Source organism: Zingiber officinale, chromosome 2A (genome assembly GCF_018446385.1).
Source record: "Zingiber officinale cultivar Zhangliang chromosome 2A, Zo_v1.1, whole genome shotgun sequence".
In the NCBI taxonomy this organism is placed as follows: domain Eukaryota; kingdom Viridiplantae; phylum Streptophyta; class Magnoliopsida; order Zingiberales; family Zingiberaceae; genus Zingiber; species Zingiber officinale.
Genome location: NC_055988.1, coordinates 117,081,178 through 117,095,359, shown reverse-complemented (window position 1 = coordinate 117,095,359; position 14,182 = coordinate 117,081,178). Strand labels below are relative to the sequence as shown.

The window sequence follows — 14,182 nt, the reverse complement described above, 5'->3', positions numbered from 1 at the left end:
CCGCAAACCCTAATCCCCTGTAACCCATATTACCGGACGGCAGGCACTTCCCGTTAGCTTGATTCATGGACGAAGAACATCCGGCCTCCGATTCGCCACTAAAGGACAAGGCGGACAGCCTCCACGCCCTGATCTCCGGTCCCCTCGCTGCCGCTGCAGCTAAAGCCTCAGCCCGATCCAGGAATATTCCAGCCGGTAAGGATTTTCATTTCTTCTTCAACTTCAATGAATTCAAAGCTCCTGTAAAGAAGATTAAGGAGAAATCTGAGTCCTCCTTGAGTATCATCGCTGCTTCGGATAATCTTTGGGGGAGCAATAAGCCGCCGAAGCTGCCCAACGATCTCGACGAGGCATGTGACTGGCTTGTTGGCCTCAACGATGAATTACTCGATCGTCTTGCAATCTCTATGGATGAATTTAAGAGATTGAGAGAGGCGGAAGAGGCAGGTGGGAAGCCTACGCCAATGGAGCTGGAAGAGGCCGGGTTTGAGTTAGTTTACGGGAAGAAGAAGAAAAAGATTGGGGGTTCACTCAATACGGAGAAAGATGAGACCTTTTCTGCATCTGGCTCTTCGACAGTGGTTAATGTAGCAATGAAGGACAAGAGGACAACAGCAGGGCGTTCGAAGGTTCCATTTCACATTCGGACCATTCCCCGACCGCAATATGAATATAAAATAATAGTGAATAACAAGAACCAACCATTTGATCATGTATGGTTGGAGACGAGCTCGGATGGAAGTCGGTTCATTCATCCGTTGGTCAGTTTCTAAAATTTTTTGTACGTTCCATGTTAATTTTCCCCCCTCATGCTTTATGGCTAACATTTATTCATCAACTAGTACCTTCTTCACTTTGTTTTATTTGTTAGCTATGGTACTTTTTGGAAGTGTAATTATCTAGATTGACATCAGATGGTACTTTTTGTTTTATTTGTTTCAGTCTATCAAAATAAGCCATCTATCCTCTTTGCCCCAAAAATAAAGTTACACATGGGCAGATATTCAGCTAAGCGTTCCACATGCTGCAGTATGTAATGATACCTGGAGTGGGGGTTCTTGTGGTAATACATTTGATGCTAAAGTCAATCTTTCATGAGGTCTTAATGGAATGTAAGATATTAAAAGGAAAATGGTGAAAAGGCCTCTACACAGTATACTTGCTTCTTTGTTGGGGAGTTCCCTTAGCTATCTTGTTGATGACAAGCAAGTAGTTTTTGTTGGAGGTGTTCACATGCCCCAAGGATCATCAATCTATTGTGACATATCAATAAGCTGTGCGCACATGCAATGCGCCAACAGTGTGAGTCACGAGCGCAAAGTTGCTTCAAAATCAGTAAGAATGGTTTCCACATAAAATTTTCAAGTTATAGGTCAATGTGGATCTCCTGTCTTTGGCTACGCTGTCAACCCCAAAGAAGGTTATCTTAAGTAGTCACTTCCTTAGGGCATAATATGAAGTATCACATACTGCATAGTCCTCACCAGTTTGCAGATTTTTTGATGGTGGGTACCTCTTCAAGTTTGTAACAGAGTAGGTGAATAAATTATCCCATAACATTGGCCTTCTAACAGGGTTGACATATCTTTTAATGTGCTTCTTATGCATCACCTTTTGGTTCCTCATTGTCTCTACAACTTGTCAAGGAACTTCAGAAATGTATTTAATGAGTTATAGGCCTAGCCCATACTAGACTGTACCTCTTAGGGATAAATCAAGATTAGGGTGTCTTTTTTTGCATCTTATTTATGGCTGGCAAACGGTTTTGGGACATTTGGCTTAAGTATAGATATTGTTGACAAATATGAAACAAGTTTGAATTTAAAGGCTTGAGTATCATCTACAGAATAAACTTAATTGATTTTCTACGGATAGTTTCTTATGACCCCAGTCTCTTACTTTCCTTTGTTGTATGCTAGAGTCAAGTTGAGTTTTTTTTGGAGTTCAGGTCTCCTCTTTGTTTGACAGGAAAAATGGCGAAGAGGAAGAGGAAGTGAGGAGAGAAGGGACAAAAGTTGAGTACTTTGGGCCGGTAAGGGGAAGCGAGGAAGTGAAGAGATAGGACAAAGTTGAGTACTTTGGTTGGGTAAGGGGAAGAGGATGAGGTAAAGGGATAGGATGAATATACAATGATGAATTTACCCTTGTCTCACTTGCACTGCAGGTGCTGTCGAGTTTCGCCATTGCCTGCCTTCACTCTCATCTGTGCACCCTGTGCCTTTGCACCACCATTGCACCCTCCCTACACCACCTTTGAGTACCCATATAACATTATGGGGTAATCACAATTAGAAAAATGGATGCATATGACTTGTATGAGACAAATATAAGTTGTACATTAGACAAGTATGGAATTGATAATGCAAATCGCATCAATACCTCATGCTCATATCATTCCTAGGTCATTCAAGCATCCAAGTATGTCATTCAATTCCTTTCTACCTTTCTGCTTGGTAAGTTTAGTAAGTTAGTCTGGCTCATTCTTTCTCCAAATCTTTTGTTGTTTTCTTGAGTTCCAATCTCCACAAGGAAGCTTCTCATTCTTCATTTTACTTTCTTGGTTTCACCGTTAACGACACTTATACCATCTATATCCTTTCCTCAATATATTGGATCTTCAGGATGTTGGTTGACCCTTACTCTGCTGAGATTGCCACTGCATGGGTATCAAAGTAGACTGACTTAGCTCATTGATGGAGGGCCAGTGGTTGTCATTGGAGGTGTCTTCCATGCCACTTAGTTTGCAGATTTACTGCAGTTCACAAGTGACTGTGTCTGCCTTGTCCCAATCCTTGCATTGAATGAGACAACCAAAGAGTCAGGTGTATTGACGAACTGTTGAGTCATGGGAATGGGACCCTCCAAAAAAACTTTCTATTTTTTTCAGTGACTCTTGGTTAAGGTGGGGGTACACACTGAGGGCTAATAGGTTAGCTCTAGATCGGCTTTTTCTGGGCAATGCAGCTGTGCCAACTCTGATTTATTGAGTCTTGCCTACATATCAGATTTGTAAAGATGGGCATCCTTTTAGATCTTGCTGTTGGATAATTAAACAGATCACTCTGTATCAATAATCTGGAAAATACATTCTTTGTATCTTCAGACCTCTCTCTCTATTCTCATGAATATTGACTTTAAATGGCTAACTAATAATTTAAGTGTGTTAGGTGTATTCAAGTGTCTCAAAAAATAAAAAATAAAAACTTGATACCTAGATACATTTTTTTTTGTTATACCTATTGCAAGAAAATACTTGGATAAATATGTTTTCTCTTGGTTATTTACAAACTATATTTTGTTTGTGAGTTTCATTTTCTTTATACAATTGAATTATGGATTCTTTTTTTTCATAACACAGGAAAAATTTTCTATTGTGGACTTCGTTGATAGAAAGTGTGATGGTGAGCCTATTCAACCTCTTCCTCTCGAGGGTACTCCATTTAAGCTGGTGGAAGGTGTGAATGACTTAAAAATGGTAGCTGCTAAGTTGCAGGGTGTAGATGAATTTGCGGTTTGTACCTTCTAGAGTTTTGATGCTGAATACACCATATGTTTTCAACATATTCTTTTGGTGGTTTCATGTGCTTTAATTGTCTCTTTATGTAATAAAAATACTGCACTATTGTTTCAGATTATTCATTAACTTAGTATACAACTGATATTAAATAATTGCATCCGCCAAGCTTTGAGTTAGCCATGCCAGTGATTTAACTGTGGATGTTATCTCTTGTTGTTCAGGAACTAAGTGTGCCCTGGTTATAGTTATTATTCGAATAGTTGAACACGACTACTTATATTAGCTTCGAAGTGGATTGTTCTTGCTTCCTGTGTCCTATTTTTTTTTTTTTTTAATTGTGAGAATATTTTCAGAGGAATATTATCTTCTGAGAAAAAAATTAGTTCAAACTAACTGTCTGGTTAGTCCTTGACTAATTGTTTAGGAGACCACCCTACATAAAAATTTGTTATTATTTCCAGTACCCTAATGTTTTCAAAAATTGTGAAAATATTCAATGATACTAAATAAAAATTTATAGGCTGATAATGCAGAACTGCATTCTCCTGTCCATGATGGATAAAGTAATACATTCTTGGATTTCTTAGTTGCCAGTGTATAAAATGTAATAATTGTTTCTCGCTTTTCCTTTGAATGCAAGTTTTTTGGCATTATCATCTCATCTCTTATCGTTAAGACAAAATATTGTGTTGTAGGATTGGAAAATATAACCCTTTAATAACTGAAATTTCGTATTGGTTTTGAATGTGTTTTGATGGTTGAACTTTTCCATTCCAGGTTGATTTGGAACACAACCAGTACCGGTCATTCCAGGGGCTAACCTGCTTGATGCAAATATCTACAAGAGCTGAAGACTTTGTGATTGACACCCTCAAGTTACGAATACATATTGGACCACACCTGAGAGAAGTTTTTAAAGATCCTTCAAAGAGAAAGGTAGGTTATGTTTTCTTTGAATACTGATTAAAATTTACAACTTAATTATTCATTATGTTTACCTTCTACTCTAGATAATGCATGGCGCTGATCGTGATATCATATGGTTACAACGGGATTTTGGCATATATGTGTGCAACCTTTTCGACACTGGTCAGGTAGACATTTCCACCAATTTCTTTATGGGTGTAACTTTTGCAGACTTTGCAATACATGAAACATACCATGGCTTTTTTTTTTTGGAAGAATTGCTAACATATTAATTTTAGAAATATATAATACTTTCTTCCAAATATTTTTGTTTATCCATTTCACTTGAAGATTTAATCACTCTAGTCAGTTCAAGGTTACTCATTAAGGTGATATGATGGTGTATTTAGGATTCAAAGTCTCTAAGGATGTGACACATTGATACTACAGTATGTAGTAAAATAACTGGGGTTTTGCAGCTCTTTTTCTTGATTTTTCTTATTTGCAGTTTTGATATGCTTATGTTTACATGCATTGAATTCTTGTTCTCAAAAACTTGATACTATCTATTTTTCTTTATACAGGCATCAAGGGTATTGCAAATGGAAAGGAACAGTCTGGAGTATCTTCTGAATCACTTCTGCGGAGTAAATGCTAACAAAGAGTAGCTTTTCAAACTTTATCATACTAATATTAAATAGTCTCTTATCATGTTTGAAACTTTTTATTGAGCTAATAAGTTTCAATTCAAGCAGGTACCAGAATGCAGATTGGAGATTGCGCCCTATTCCAGCTGAAATGCTCAAGTAGAGTGCAAAGTCTTTATCTCTCCATATACATATACATATACATATACATATATATTTGCTTCATTTACTTTAGCTTGAATACTTCATTTTATTGCATTTAACCCCACCACTATAAGATTCTGACTATGATTGCTTCTTATAGGTATGCCAGAGAAGATACACATTACCTATTTTTTATATATGATCAGATGAAGAGAAGGTTGCTAGCAGAATCATCAGATGGAAATGATCTCCTATTGGAGGTGATTCGTTTGTGATGTAATTTATAAATTGAAAGCTGCAACTTAGTCTAAGCCTAAACTGAATATTTATTCATCACTATTTTTTTTTGGTTCTATGTAAAACAGTTGTTGTTTATTGCTCTTTATGTAACAGGCTTCTATTGACTGTGACAATTTTCAGGTCTATAAGCGCAGTGGTGAAATCTGCATGCAACTTTATGAGAAAGAACTTTATACGGAGACATCATTTCTAAACATCTACGGGTTTGTCATTCCTACCATTCTTTAATTAGTAATTCCTGCTCAAATGATGTAATTGACCTTTTTTTCTCTGTTTCCTATTCTAATGAATTTCTATCCTTTTGTCTTCATTAATTTGCTACAATATCCTTTTTAATATTCACCTCTACTTTTTTTTTGTCATCATGAACAGGTTAGCATACATTGATTTAAATGCAGAACAACTTGCTGTTGCTGCTGTAAGTATATTTATCATTTTACCTATATACCACTTATCTGATTTCTAATTGAAATAATCGTGAGGTCAAGCATGATGGGTCTTCGTGGTGTGCTTTTGACATTAACAACATTTTTGGAATATTTTTGTCAGAAAAGTCTGATTTACATCTATTTATTCTTTATATCTTATCATTCAAGTTCTTAGAGAAATGATATGTTGAAATAGCTTTTATCAAGTATTTAGCTGCTCAAGAGCTAGAAACTGCTCATTGATCCTTTTGATATTGAGACAGAGACACAAGTAAACACATTAGACCTGTTATTTTTTTCAGATCTTGTTTGGTATAAAAAGGGCAGCCCGGTGCACGAAACTCCTACATGTGGGGTCCCGGGGAAGAATATATTGTACGCAGTCTTATCCTGTTTTTTTACAAGAGACTGTTTCCAGGATTCGAACACGTGACCTTTTGGTCACAAAGCAACAACTTTACTGTCCTGTTTGGTATCCGAGCTCAAAATCTCTGAAAAGTTATCATGGGGAGAATTAGCTCTAGGATTCTGTGGCAAACTATATTATGTAGAGGATAATTGGATAATCATATTGCATAGCTATGGGAGTTGAGGCTATAGTTATTATAATAGTCCTATTATATTATATACAAGTCTAATCATATCAACTATAAGAAATAATGCAATCATTATCTTTGCATCAGTGTGAGATACAGGACAGATTTAAAACATTCAATATTTTTTTTATGATAAATCATACAGATCAATGACAATATAGAAAAATAGATTTTCATATTATCAAAGAACAACCCTGTTGCAGCAAATTCTAAAAATAAATATTCCTATACCACAATATTACCTATTATAGTAATGGTTCATTATATAGAGGGTATAACAGTAAAAGCCCATTGGGAAGTTATAAGATTTGTCTTTTGGTTTGACTTTTTTACCCTTCTTTACACAGGTTAAATCCTACACTCATGAATTCTCATTAAAGAGAGCTTAACCAAACATTAATTTCATAAGATTCTTATGAAGTCCTATGGAGTGGAAAAAGAACTCTGGAACTGTTAATCAAAGTTTGCAGTTATAGAAGATTTCATAGAATGCCCCACTCTTCATTATTTACATTTTACATGACCAATTCTGTTCTGTGACTTAATATAAACCATCCATCTTAAACAGGGTCTTTGTCAGTGGAGAGATAGTATTGCACGTGCCGAGGATGAGAGTACTGGATATATATTACCGAACAAAACTCTTCTGGAGATTGGTACAGTTTTAACGCTTTTGCTGAGCTTAATTTCAGCTCTCGGGTCAAACAACTTGTTCATTATGATTTTTTTGTTTGATTGAAAAGCAAGGCTGATGCCTACTACTTCTGGAAAACTATGCCGACTGTTGAAATCAAAGCACCCTTTTGTTGAATGCCATCTGCTTTCTGTAATTGAAATTATTAAGCGTTCCATTGCCAATTCTTCTTCTTTTGAGGGGATAGCAGAACAACTAAAGGAGAAACGGCTGGAAGCAGTAAGTCGTGAGCATTCTCAAGATATCAAAATTATTTAGTTCCAAATATTTACCTTTGTCAAATACTGCATACACTGACACTGCAGAATATGGAAGTTAATATCAACACTAGATCAGTCCCAGCTTCTGATGTCCTTATGGAGCCTACAAGTTCTGAACACGTTGATCAGAGTAGAAACATTGCTACAGAAGCAAGTGTTGAAACTGTTAAAACAGTTGAACATGATATGGATGTTGTGGAAGAATGCCCCAAACAATCAATCCAGAGTCCAAGAAGTGGAAGCACGTCAGCTATTGTGATGGAGCAAGAAAATAATGTTTTGCCATTGTCTGGAATTCAGTGCTTGTTGACGCAACCTGAGATAACTGAAAATTTTGATAAGGAAACGAGGGATAACAAAGTTATTGAACATCTTCCACAAAAACAAGTTTGTTTCTTTCCTGCTGTTTCTGTCTTTTTACTGATGATCGGATAATGATTTTTATTGACATCTTTATAGGGTGGAATTGCCTCCGTCCAATTACTGAAAAAGCCTACTCAAGCTTTTGGAGCCTTATTTGGAGCTTCTTCCTTTGGGAAAAAGCTTTCCTCTGATAAAGTCGGTCTTACTAGCCAGGTATTTTGGATTGATGTTCATTGGATTGTAAGTCTCAAATTTTGCTTTGGTATATCTATTATTGTTGGGGTTACTTGTAATCAGTAAAAATGTTATAGTTTGGTGAATAGTAATCTATCGTATCATAGATAATTTATCTATAACTACAAGGATTATTCACCTAACTGGACAAGGTACATGAGATACTTTTTGTAGTAGGCTCAGATAAACAAAAATGCAAAAAGAAGTTATCCTTCCTACAGATTCAGGATCATTGTTGTTAAAGACAATGAAACTTACTCACCAAATGTTGGGGTAAAACCAAGAACCTTTCAATTCGTATCATAAATACTTGTCTAATCAAATTTTCGACATTGTTGTACTGATCAAATTCATGATGCAGTTACTTTTAGTGATTAAGCTGACCTGTATGGTTGTTTTTGCCGTCTATTGCTAAGCAGCATCATTTGTGAAGTTTGTATTTTTATGCTCCTATATCAACACAAACTTCGTTGTCTGAATAATATTTATATATTTATTTTTTGCTTTCTTCCTCCAGGATAAGAATGTGAATAAAGTCAAGGAGATTAAATTCAGTGTAGCTCTTCCATTCCATAGTTTTTCTGGTGGAGTGACCCCATCAGAGCCGGATGTTAGGGAGGACAAGAACCCTTCAGATCTGCAAGTCGAGGACATAGAGTCCCCTAAACTGCCCGCTGAGGTCATACCACTGGCTACAAAAAGTGACGATGAGCAGATTGGTATCGATCACCCAGCAACAGACAATGAGATGGATCACGAGGAATGTTCTTCTGATCATCCTGACATTGGCTGTGGTGGTGATAATAAACCAGAATGTAATACTAATGATCCAGCCGATGTTATCTTAAACTTTGACAAGTGCTTTTTGTCGATCAATGAGAGGAGGAACTCCCAACGCCAACGGAAGCCTAAATCTTCTAAAAAGCCTGCAAATATTCCTAGCATTGCGCCATATGATTATTCTGCCGCAAGGGGATATTTGAATTTTGGTAGGGTTGGACAAGATGATAAAGCTGACACTGAAGACGACTGCAGAACGCAAGATCCTAAAACCGAAATTGAAGATAAGGGAAAGACTTCTCTAGACTCCAGACAAATGCAGAGAGGTGCACCACAAGGTATGGCTCAAGTTGAAGGAAGATCAAGAGGATCTCAGCCACGCCGTCGTCAAGCTTTCCCTCCATCAGGCAACAGAAGCATGACATATTATTGACATTATTATATCTGTTCATTTTATTGGCAAATGCAACAGAGGATTCATTTAGATCATCTTCTGAAGCAATCGATGAATCATAAAAAAATTGTCATACTATTCTGAAGCAGTTTTGTATGCCCTTGTATTTTTGGCTAAGCGCTTGTACCCATTTTCTTAGGTCGAATGGTTAATACTAAAAATACAATCAAACGGTAAATTTGAGTTAAGAGCAAAATCATTTTGTTTGCCTTCGTTAAGAATTGGAGCGGGAAACATTAAACACAGATAATATGGTTTTTTTACTTAAATGTGTTTTGTTTTAGGAATCTGATATAAATTATCCAATGTCTAGAGTTGACCGTGAATAGATATGGTTTAAACCGTGTGGTTTGTTTGTTTTTGTTTTTTTTTAAAAGCATTTGACTGGATCAGCCCATAGATTTTATTCATCTCAAACTATTTTGCATGCTAGTTGGCAAGTGGAATGAAATATTTCACCACACCAGCCAACACAAAACAAAATTTTAATTGCTGACTTCAATACTTGGAATAAAAATTTATGGAAATGAAAATGGTAAAACCAAACTTAGCTTGTAGGTGTAAACGAAAGAGGTAGTATGCTCTCCAATAGCAGCGCGCACACCACTCATTCATCTGTAGTCTCTTCCCACTTCCACACGGGGATAGACAACAAACGAGATCAAAATGAGTGTAAAGTACTACCAAGAGGTCTAAGAACTCGCAGTCTTACTGCAACCAAGGATTATACCAAAACTAGAAAAAGGAAGAGCATATCTAACTCGAGTTTACAGAACGGGCTAAAACTAGCCGAGTATGGCAAAGCAGATGTTGGCTGGAGCTATACTGACTGGCCTGTATCAGCAAAAAAACCATGTCTCATTACCAAATCTACTGCAGTTTTGTCATCTGGATTCCAGTTGCTGACAACAGCTCAAAAGCAATAACCAAGAGAGGCTGCCACAGCAATCGAGGCTCATCGCAGCAGGTAAAAACGGAGTAACAGTTCAGAAGCCACTGGCAACACCACTTGCTGCACCGTTGGTGACCTTTAATGCATCACCAGCATCAGCAGTTGCAATAATTTCCACTGGTGTTCTTTGAACATGATCACTGTTTACTGCTTCCTTGTTTGTAACAGAATCAGATTGTAAATTGAACTCGTTGCCAACTACTTGGTTCCCTTCCACAGGCTTATGGGAAGTCTTTCCATCCCAGGCCTGAAACATATCTATTAGTTAGCTACACAACATTTCTTCTCTCCAAGTCCAAACTAACCAAATTGCAACTTGCCTGCTTCTGAAGCTGTTGCTTTGCTCTTTTCACTTGCATAAAGTGTTGACGATGTTCGTAAAAGTCAAAATCATCCAAAAGAGATGTGTTGCTTGTATGTTCCTTGAAAATCTTGAGCATCTGGATGCCCTGCTCTAGCTCCACCTGCGTGGTACAATTCAAAAAAATCAAGATAAGTACTTTATGTACCAATACACACCATAATCTGGCATACCTCCTGAGTGTCTCGACTGTTGGTAACTGGTTTGTTCTCATTGCTCTCTAGCGTGATATGCTTCAGATTGCTATTTGGGACATCCTTAATAATATGCCACTTGACTGGGAAGCACCCAATCCACTTATCTTGCTGCCAATAGTCAACAGTCTTGTTAAAATCAACACGGCCAACCATCTCCGCAACACCCACAAATTGTCCGCTAGTGTTAACCTGCATTAACAACACAATTTGCAAAGGTAATTTTCTGAGAAAAGCAAAACAAATTTCTGATATATGATCCTCATACTCACAGAAAAAAACAGAAATACAGGACATCCTCCAGCTTTTTCATGAGCTTTCTGATATCCAGCATCCAGCTTCTTATTCCCATTAGGGGTGCTGGCCCATACATTGTACTTTATACTTTTATGAATATCATCCTCACTGTAAGACTTTATGATAAAGAATTTTGCATCAGAGTATTTGTCAGGGAAGTCTTCCCGGTTGTACTGTTCACAATCCAGAGACACTCCAGTGTTCTCATTCCCAGACGAGGATAGGTTCTGACTCTTGCCAGAAATCACTGGAGGAGGCCCAGCAACCTTATGATTCTTTGAGTGGACCACCCTTGGTCCTCTGTTTAGCTCACTGAGTTCATGATAATTGCCAAAGGATATATTTCCTTGCCCTTCGGAGTGAGAAATGCCATCCATAAACATACTTGAATGTCCATATCCAAATCCACACATTCTGCTAACCAAAGGTGCAGTTGGACGCATTCCAGGTGTTGGTCTTGGGGCATTCATTCCCTGGGAAATATATGAATAAACAGTCAGCACAGTGGGATACAAACATCTATAATATGATTGTTCACCTTAGCCAACAAAGAAATATAGCATAAGAATCTAAATACTCCAAAAAGAAAGCACATGATGATATGAAGGCAATCCAATATATGACCAGCAAACAGTTGCAAGCAGGTAAATTTTGAAATTACATAGACAATGATAGCCATCTAAACTACATACCATGACATGGGCAACAAGTTGACCATGGTTTCTTACGGATGAGTAGCTAGCATTATGCCCTGTACCGGAAGAGGAAGATCTAAATTTTGCTGGCCTGTGTTGGCCATTTAAGTATGGAGAATCATACCATACTTTAGTTGACCAAATTCCATTGGAACTATATCGAAAGTTCTGATAACCTCCATTCCCTTGTGAAGCATGTAATAAATTTTGGTGGCTAGACCTTGTGGTTCCTGGTCCATTACTTGTATTACTTTTTGGAATTCCATTAGAATTCTTCTGTGTATCCACTGGGATTGAAGGCTGGTCAGAAACAACAGAGCTAGAAAGGTTTCCTTGGTGAGTTGAACTAGTTGGCTGATGTGTCTGGAAAAAGGGAAGTGGATACTGATACTGTTGCTGATCATAAACTTTTCCAACATTCCCCATTGCCGGAACTGCTGTTCCATTAGAAGGATAAGCACTATAAGGTGCATATCCATAACCTTGATACATGTCACCATAGACTCCCTATCATAGACAAGAAAGCAATTACTTATTTATGTATTTGATAGGCAAACCTAATGATAAACAACAAGATGACATATTCTACTATGAGCTTAACAAGGATAGATACTGAGAAACTAACTCACCAACTATACAATAAAATAATTTGCTTACCAAATCATAATGGCAACAAAAGAACCAAATTACTCTATGCAATAACATATGACAAGAATTATTTTTCTCAATCAATCATAGCACCCTAAATAACTTAATAGAAGAGCTTCAACGAGAAGATTTATTTTTCTCAATCAATCAGAGCACCCTAAAGAACTTAATAGAAGAGCTTCAAAGAGAAGAATTATTTTTCTCAATCAATCATAGCACCCTAAATAACTTAATAGAATAGCTTAAAAAAAACTGTCACACAGGGAGTGCCTCCAACAATGATTACAGGAAATCTAGCCAAAAACATAATTTTCAAAACTGGAAGCACAAACTAAAGAATCTGAACAGGCTAATTTGATCTACAACACTCTCACACACTATCAGTCAAGGAGAAGACATTATGCATATTTTGGTGCAACTTATGAGTCAGCACCTGCATGCCATCTTGATTCACATACGTGGAGTAATCATTCCAGTCTTTGACAGCCTGATCATAACCTGAAGAATGCAACAGAAATGACATTTATATAGCTAGGAACAAAAGATTGCAGATAAGTGCAGTGACCAGGCAATCTTCATTACAATTCACCACCTCCAAAGAAATAGGCTGGGGATGCATAACAAGTGGGCACATAATAATTGCCACCATCAGTAAATTCAGACAGAACAGGTGCCGACGAACCCTCTGAAGGAGTCCACATGTTTGATGATTCAGCATTACTCGATCCAGTATGGGCAACAGAAACCTAAATTTCAGAGGCAACCATTTACTCGCACCAATTATGTTCAAGGTCCAGAGATAGCTTATGCAAGAAAAAAACTACACTGAATAAAAACTATTACCTGCTTGGTGGCTTCAACAGCATCTTTGGACTTCGGCTGAGGATCCAAAGACAGCTTCTGCAATAAATTTGAAGCTTTTGCAGTGTAGCGTTAAGGATAATACCAACCAGACAAAGCGATCTTTTTGGCAAGAAAAGCTAAAAGCTGAGATGACCGAGAAAGTTCGAAACTGAAATGCATAAACTAACCTGATACAAGTTTCTCTATGATTGAAAAGAACCCTAACAAAGATCTGAGAAGCACCATTTACAGAAAAAAGAAGAAGAAGAAAGCTACGGGATCCAAAACCTCAACCGGCTAAGAAAGAAACGCGAAACGAGAAAGGAAATGGAACCAAAAGCGATCATTCACGATCGATCGAGGAACCCCCGCATAAACCCTTCCAAGAACCCTCGAAGCCAAGGCGACAAGCAAGGAGAAGAAGGAAGGATACGGTCTGCTGCAGGGGCGACGGGCGCCATGAAGGAAGAACTCAGCTGAATCAAGAGGCGATGGAATGGAGAGCCGCCACCGCCACCGCCACGGCAGGATTGGAGAAGGAGACGACGAAGACAGTGAGTAGTGAGAGAAGCCTTTAGAGTTTAGGGCTTCAAAAACGAAGCGGTGATTCAAATAGCTCCACGGCTCCGCCTCCGCGACCGGTCTTTTATATATATATATATATATATATATATATATATATATATATATATATATATAATGTTTTGGATTTTTTTTTCCCATATATAGAAAAAAAATTCAATTTACCCGAACTTTATTGTCTGTTTTTCAGTTCGCTATTAATTCTTTGGGAAAATATAATTTACACCCAATAATTAGATTGAATTTCATTTATCACCTTCAGCATGAGAATTATTTAGAATAATATG

At 37.4% G+C, this 14,182-nt stretch overlaps 2 protein-coding genes across 3 annotated transcripts; one reads left to right on the top strand and one right to left on the bottom strand.

Moving 5' to 3' along the window:
- Positions 1-9,541, top strand: LOC122042026 (protein RRP6-like 1). Its single transcript, XM_042601941.1, has 14 exons — positions 1-761; positions 3,359-3,511; positions 4,295-4,453; positions 4,528-4,611; positions 5,008-5,087; positions 5,179-5,229; positions 5,375-5,474; positions 5,635-5,717; positions 5,887-5,932; positions 7,107-7,194; positions 7,282-7,451; positions 7,538-7,879; positions 7,952-8,068; positions 8,607-9,541. The coding sequence occupies exons 1-14, from the start codon at positions 66-68 to the stop codon at positions 9,300-9,302; spliced, it is 2,865 nt and encodes a 954-aa protein (XP_042457875.1). The 5' UTR covers positions 1-65; the 3' UTR covers positions 9,303-9,541.
- Positions 9,542-9,724: 183 nt separating this feature from the next.
- Positions 9,725-13,938, bottom strand: LOC122042024 (YTH domain-containing protein ECT4-like). 2 transcript variants are annotated; one of them, XM_042601939.1, is made up of 9 exons: positions 13,747-13,938; positions 13,314-13,387; positions 13,063-13,216; positions 12,904-12,968; positions 11,820-12,329; positions 11,103-11,600; positions 10,810-11,022; positions 10,596-10,739; positions 9,725-10,522 (listed from the first exon to the last, which is right to left on the bottom strand). In XM_042601939.1, exons 1-9 carry the CDS (start codon positions 13,772-13,774, stop codon positions 10,310-10,312), a joined length of 1,899 nt encoding a protein of 632 aa, XP_042457873.1. In that variant the 5' UTR covers positions 13,775-13,938; the 3' UTR covers positions 9,725-10,309. The 2 variants fall into 2 exon arrangements, with proteins under 2 accessions (XP_042457873.1, XP_042457874.1); XM_042601940.1 differs by lacking the exon at positions 11,820-12,329.
- Positions 13,939-14,182: the final 244 nt, after the last annotated feature.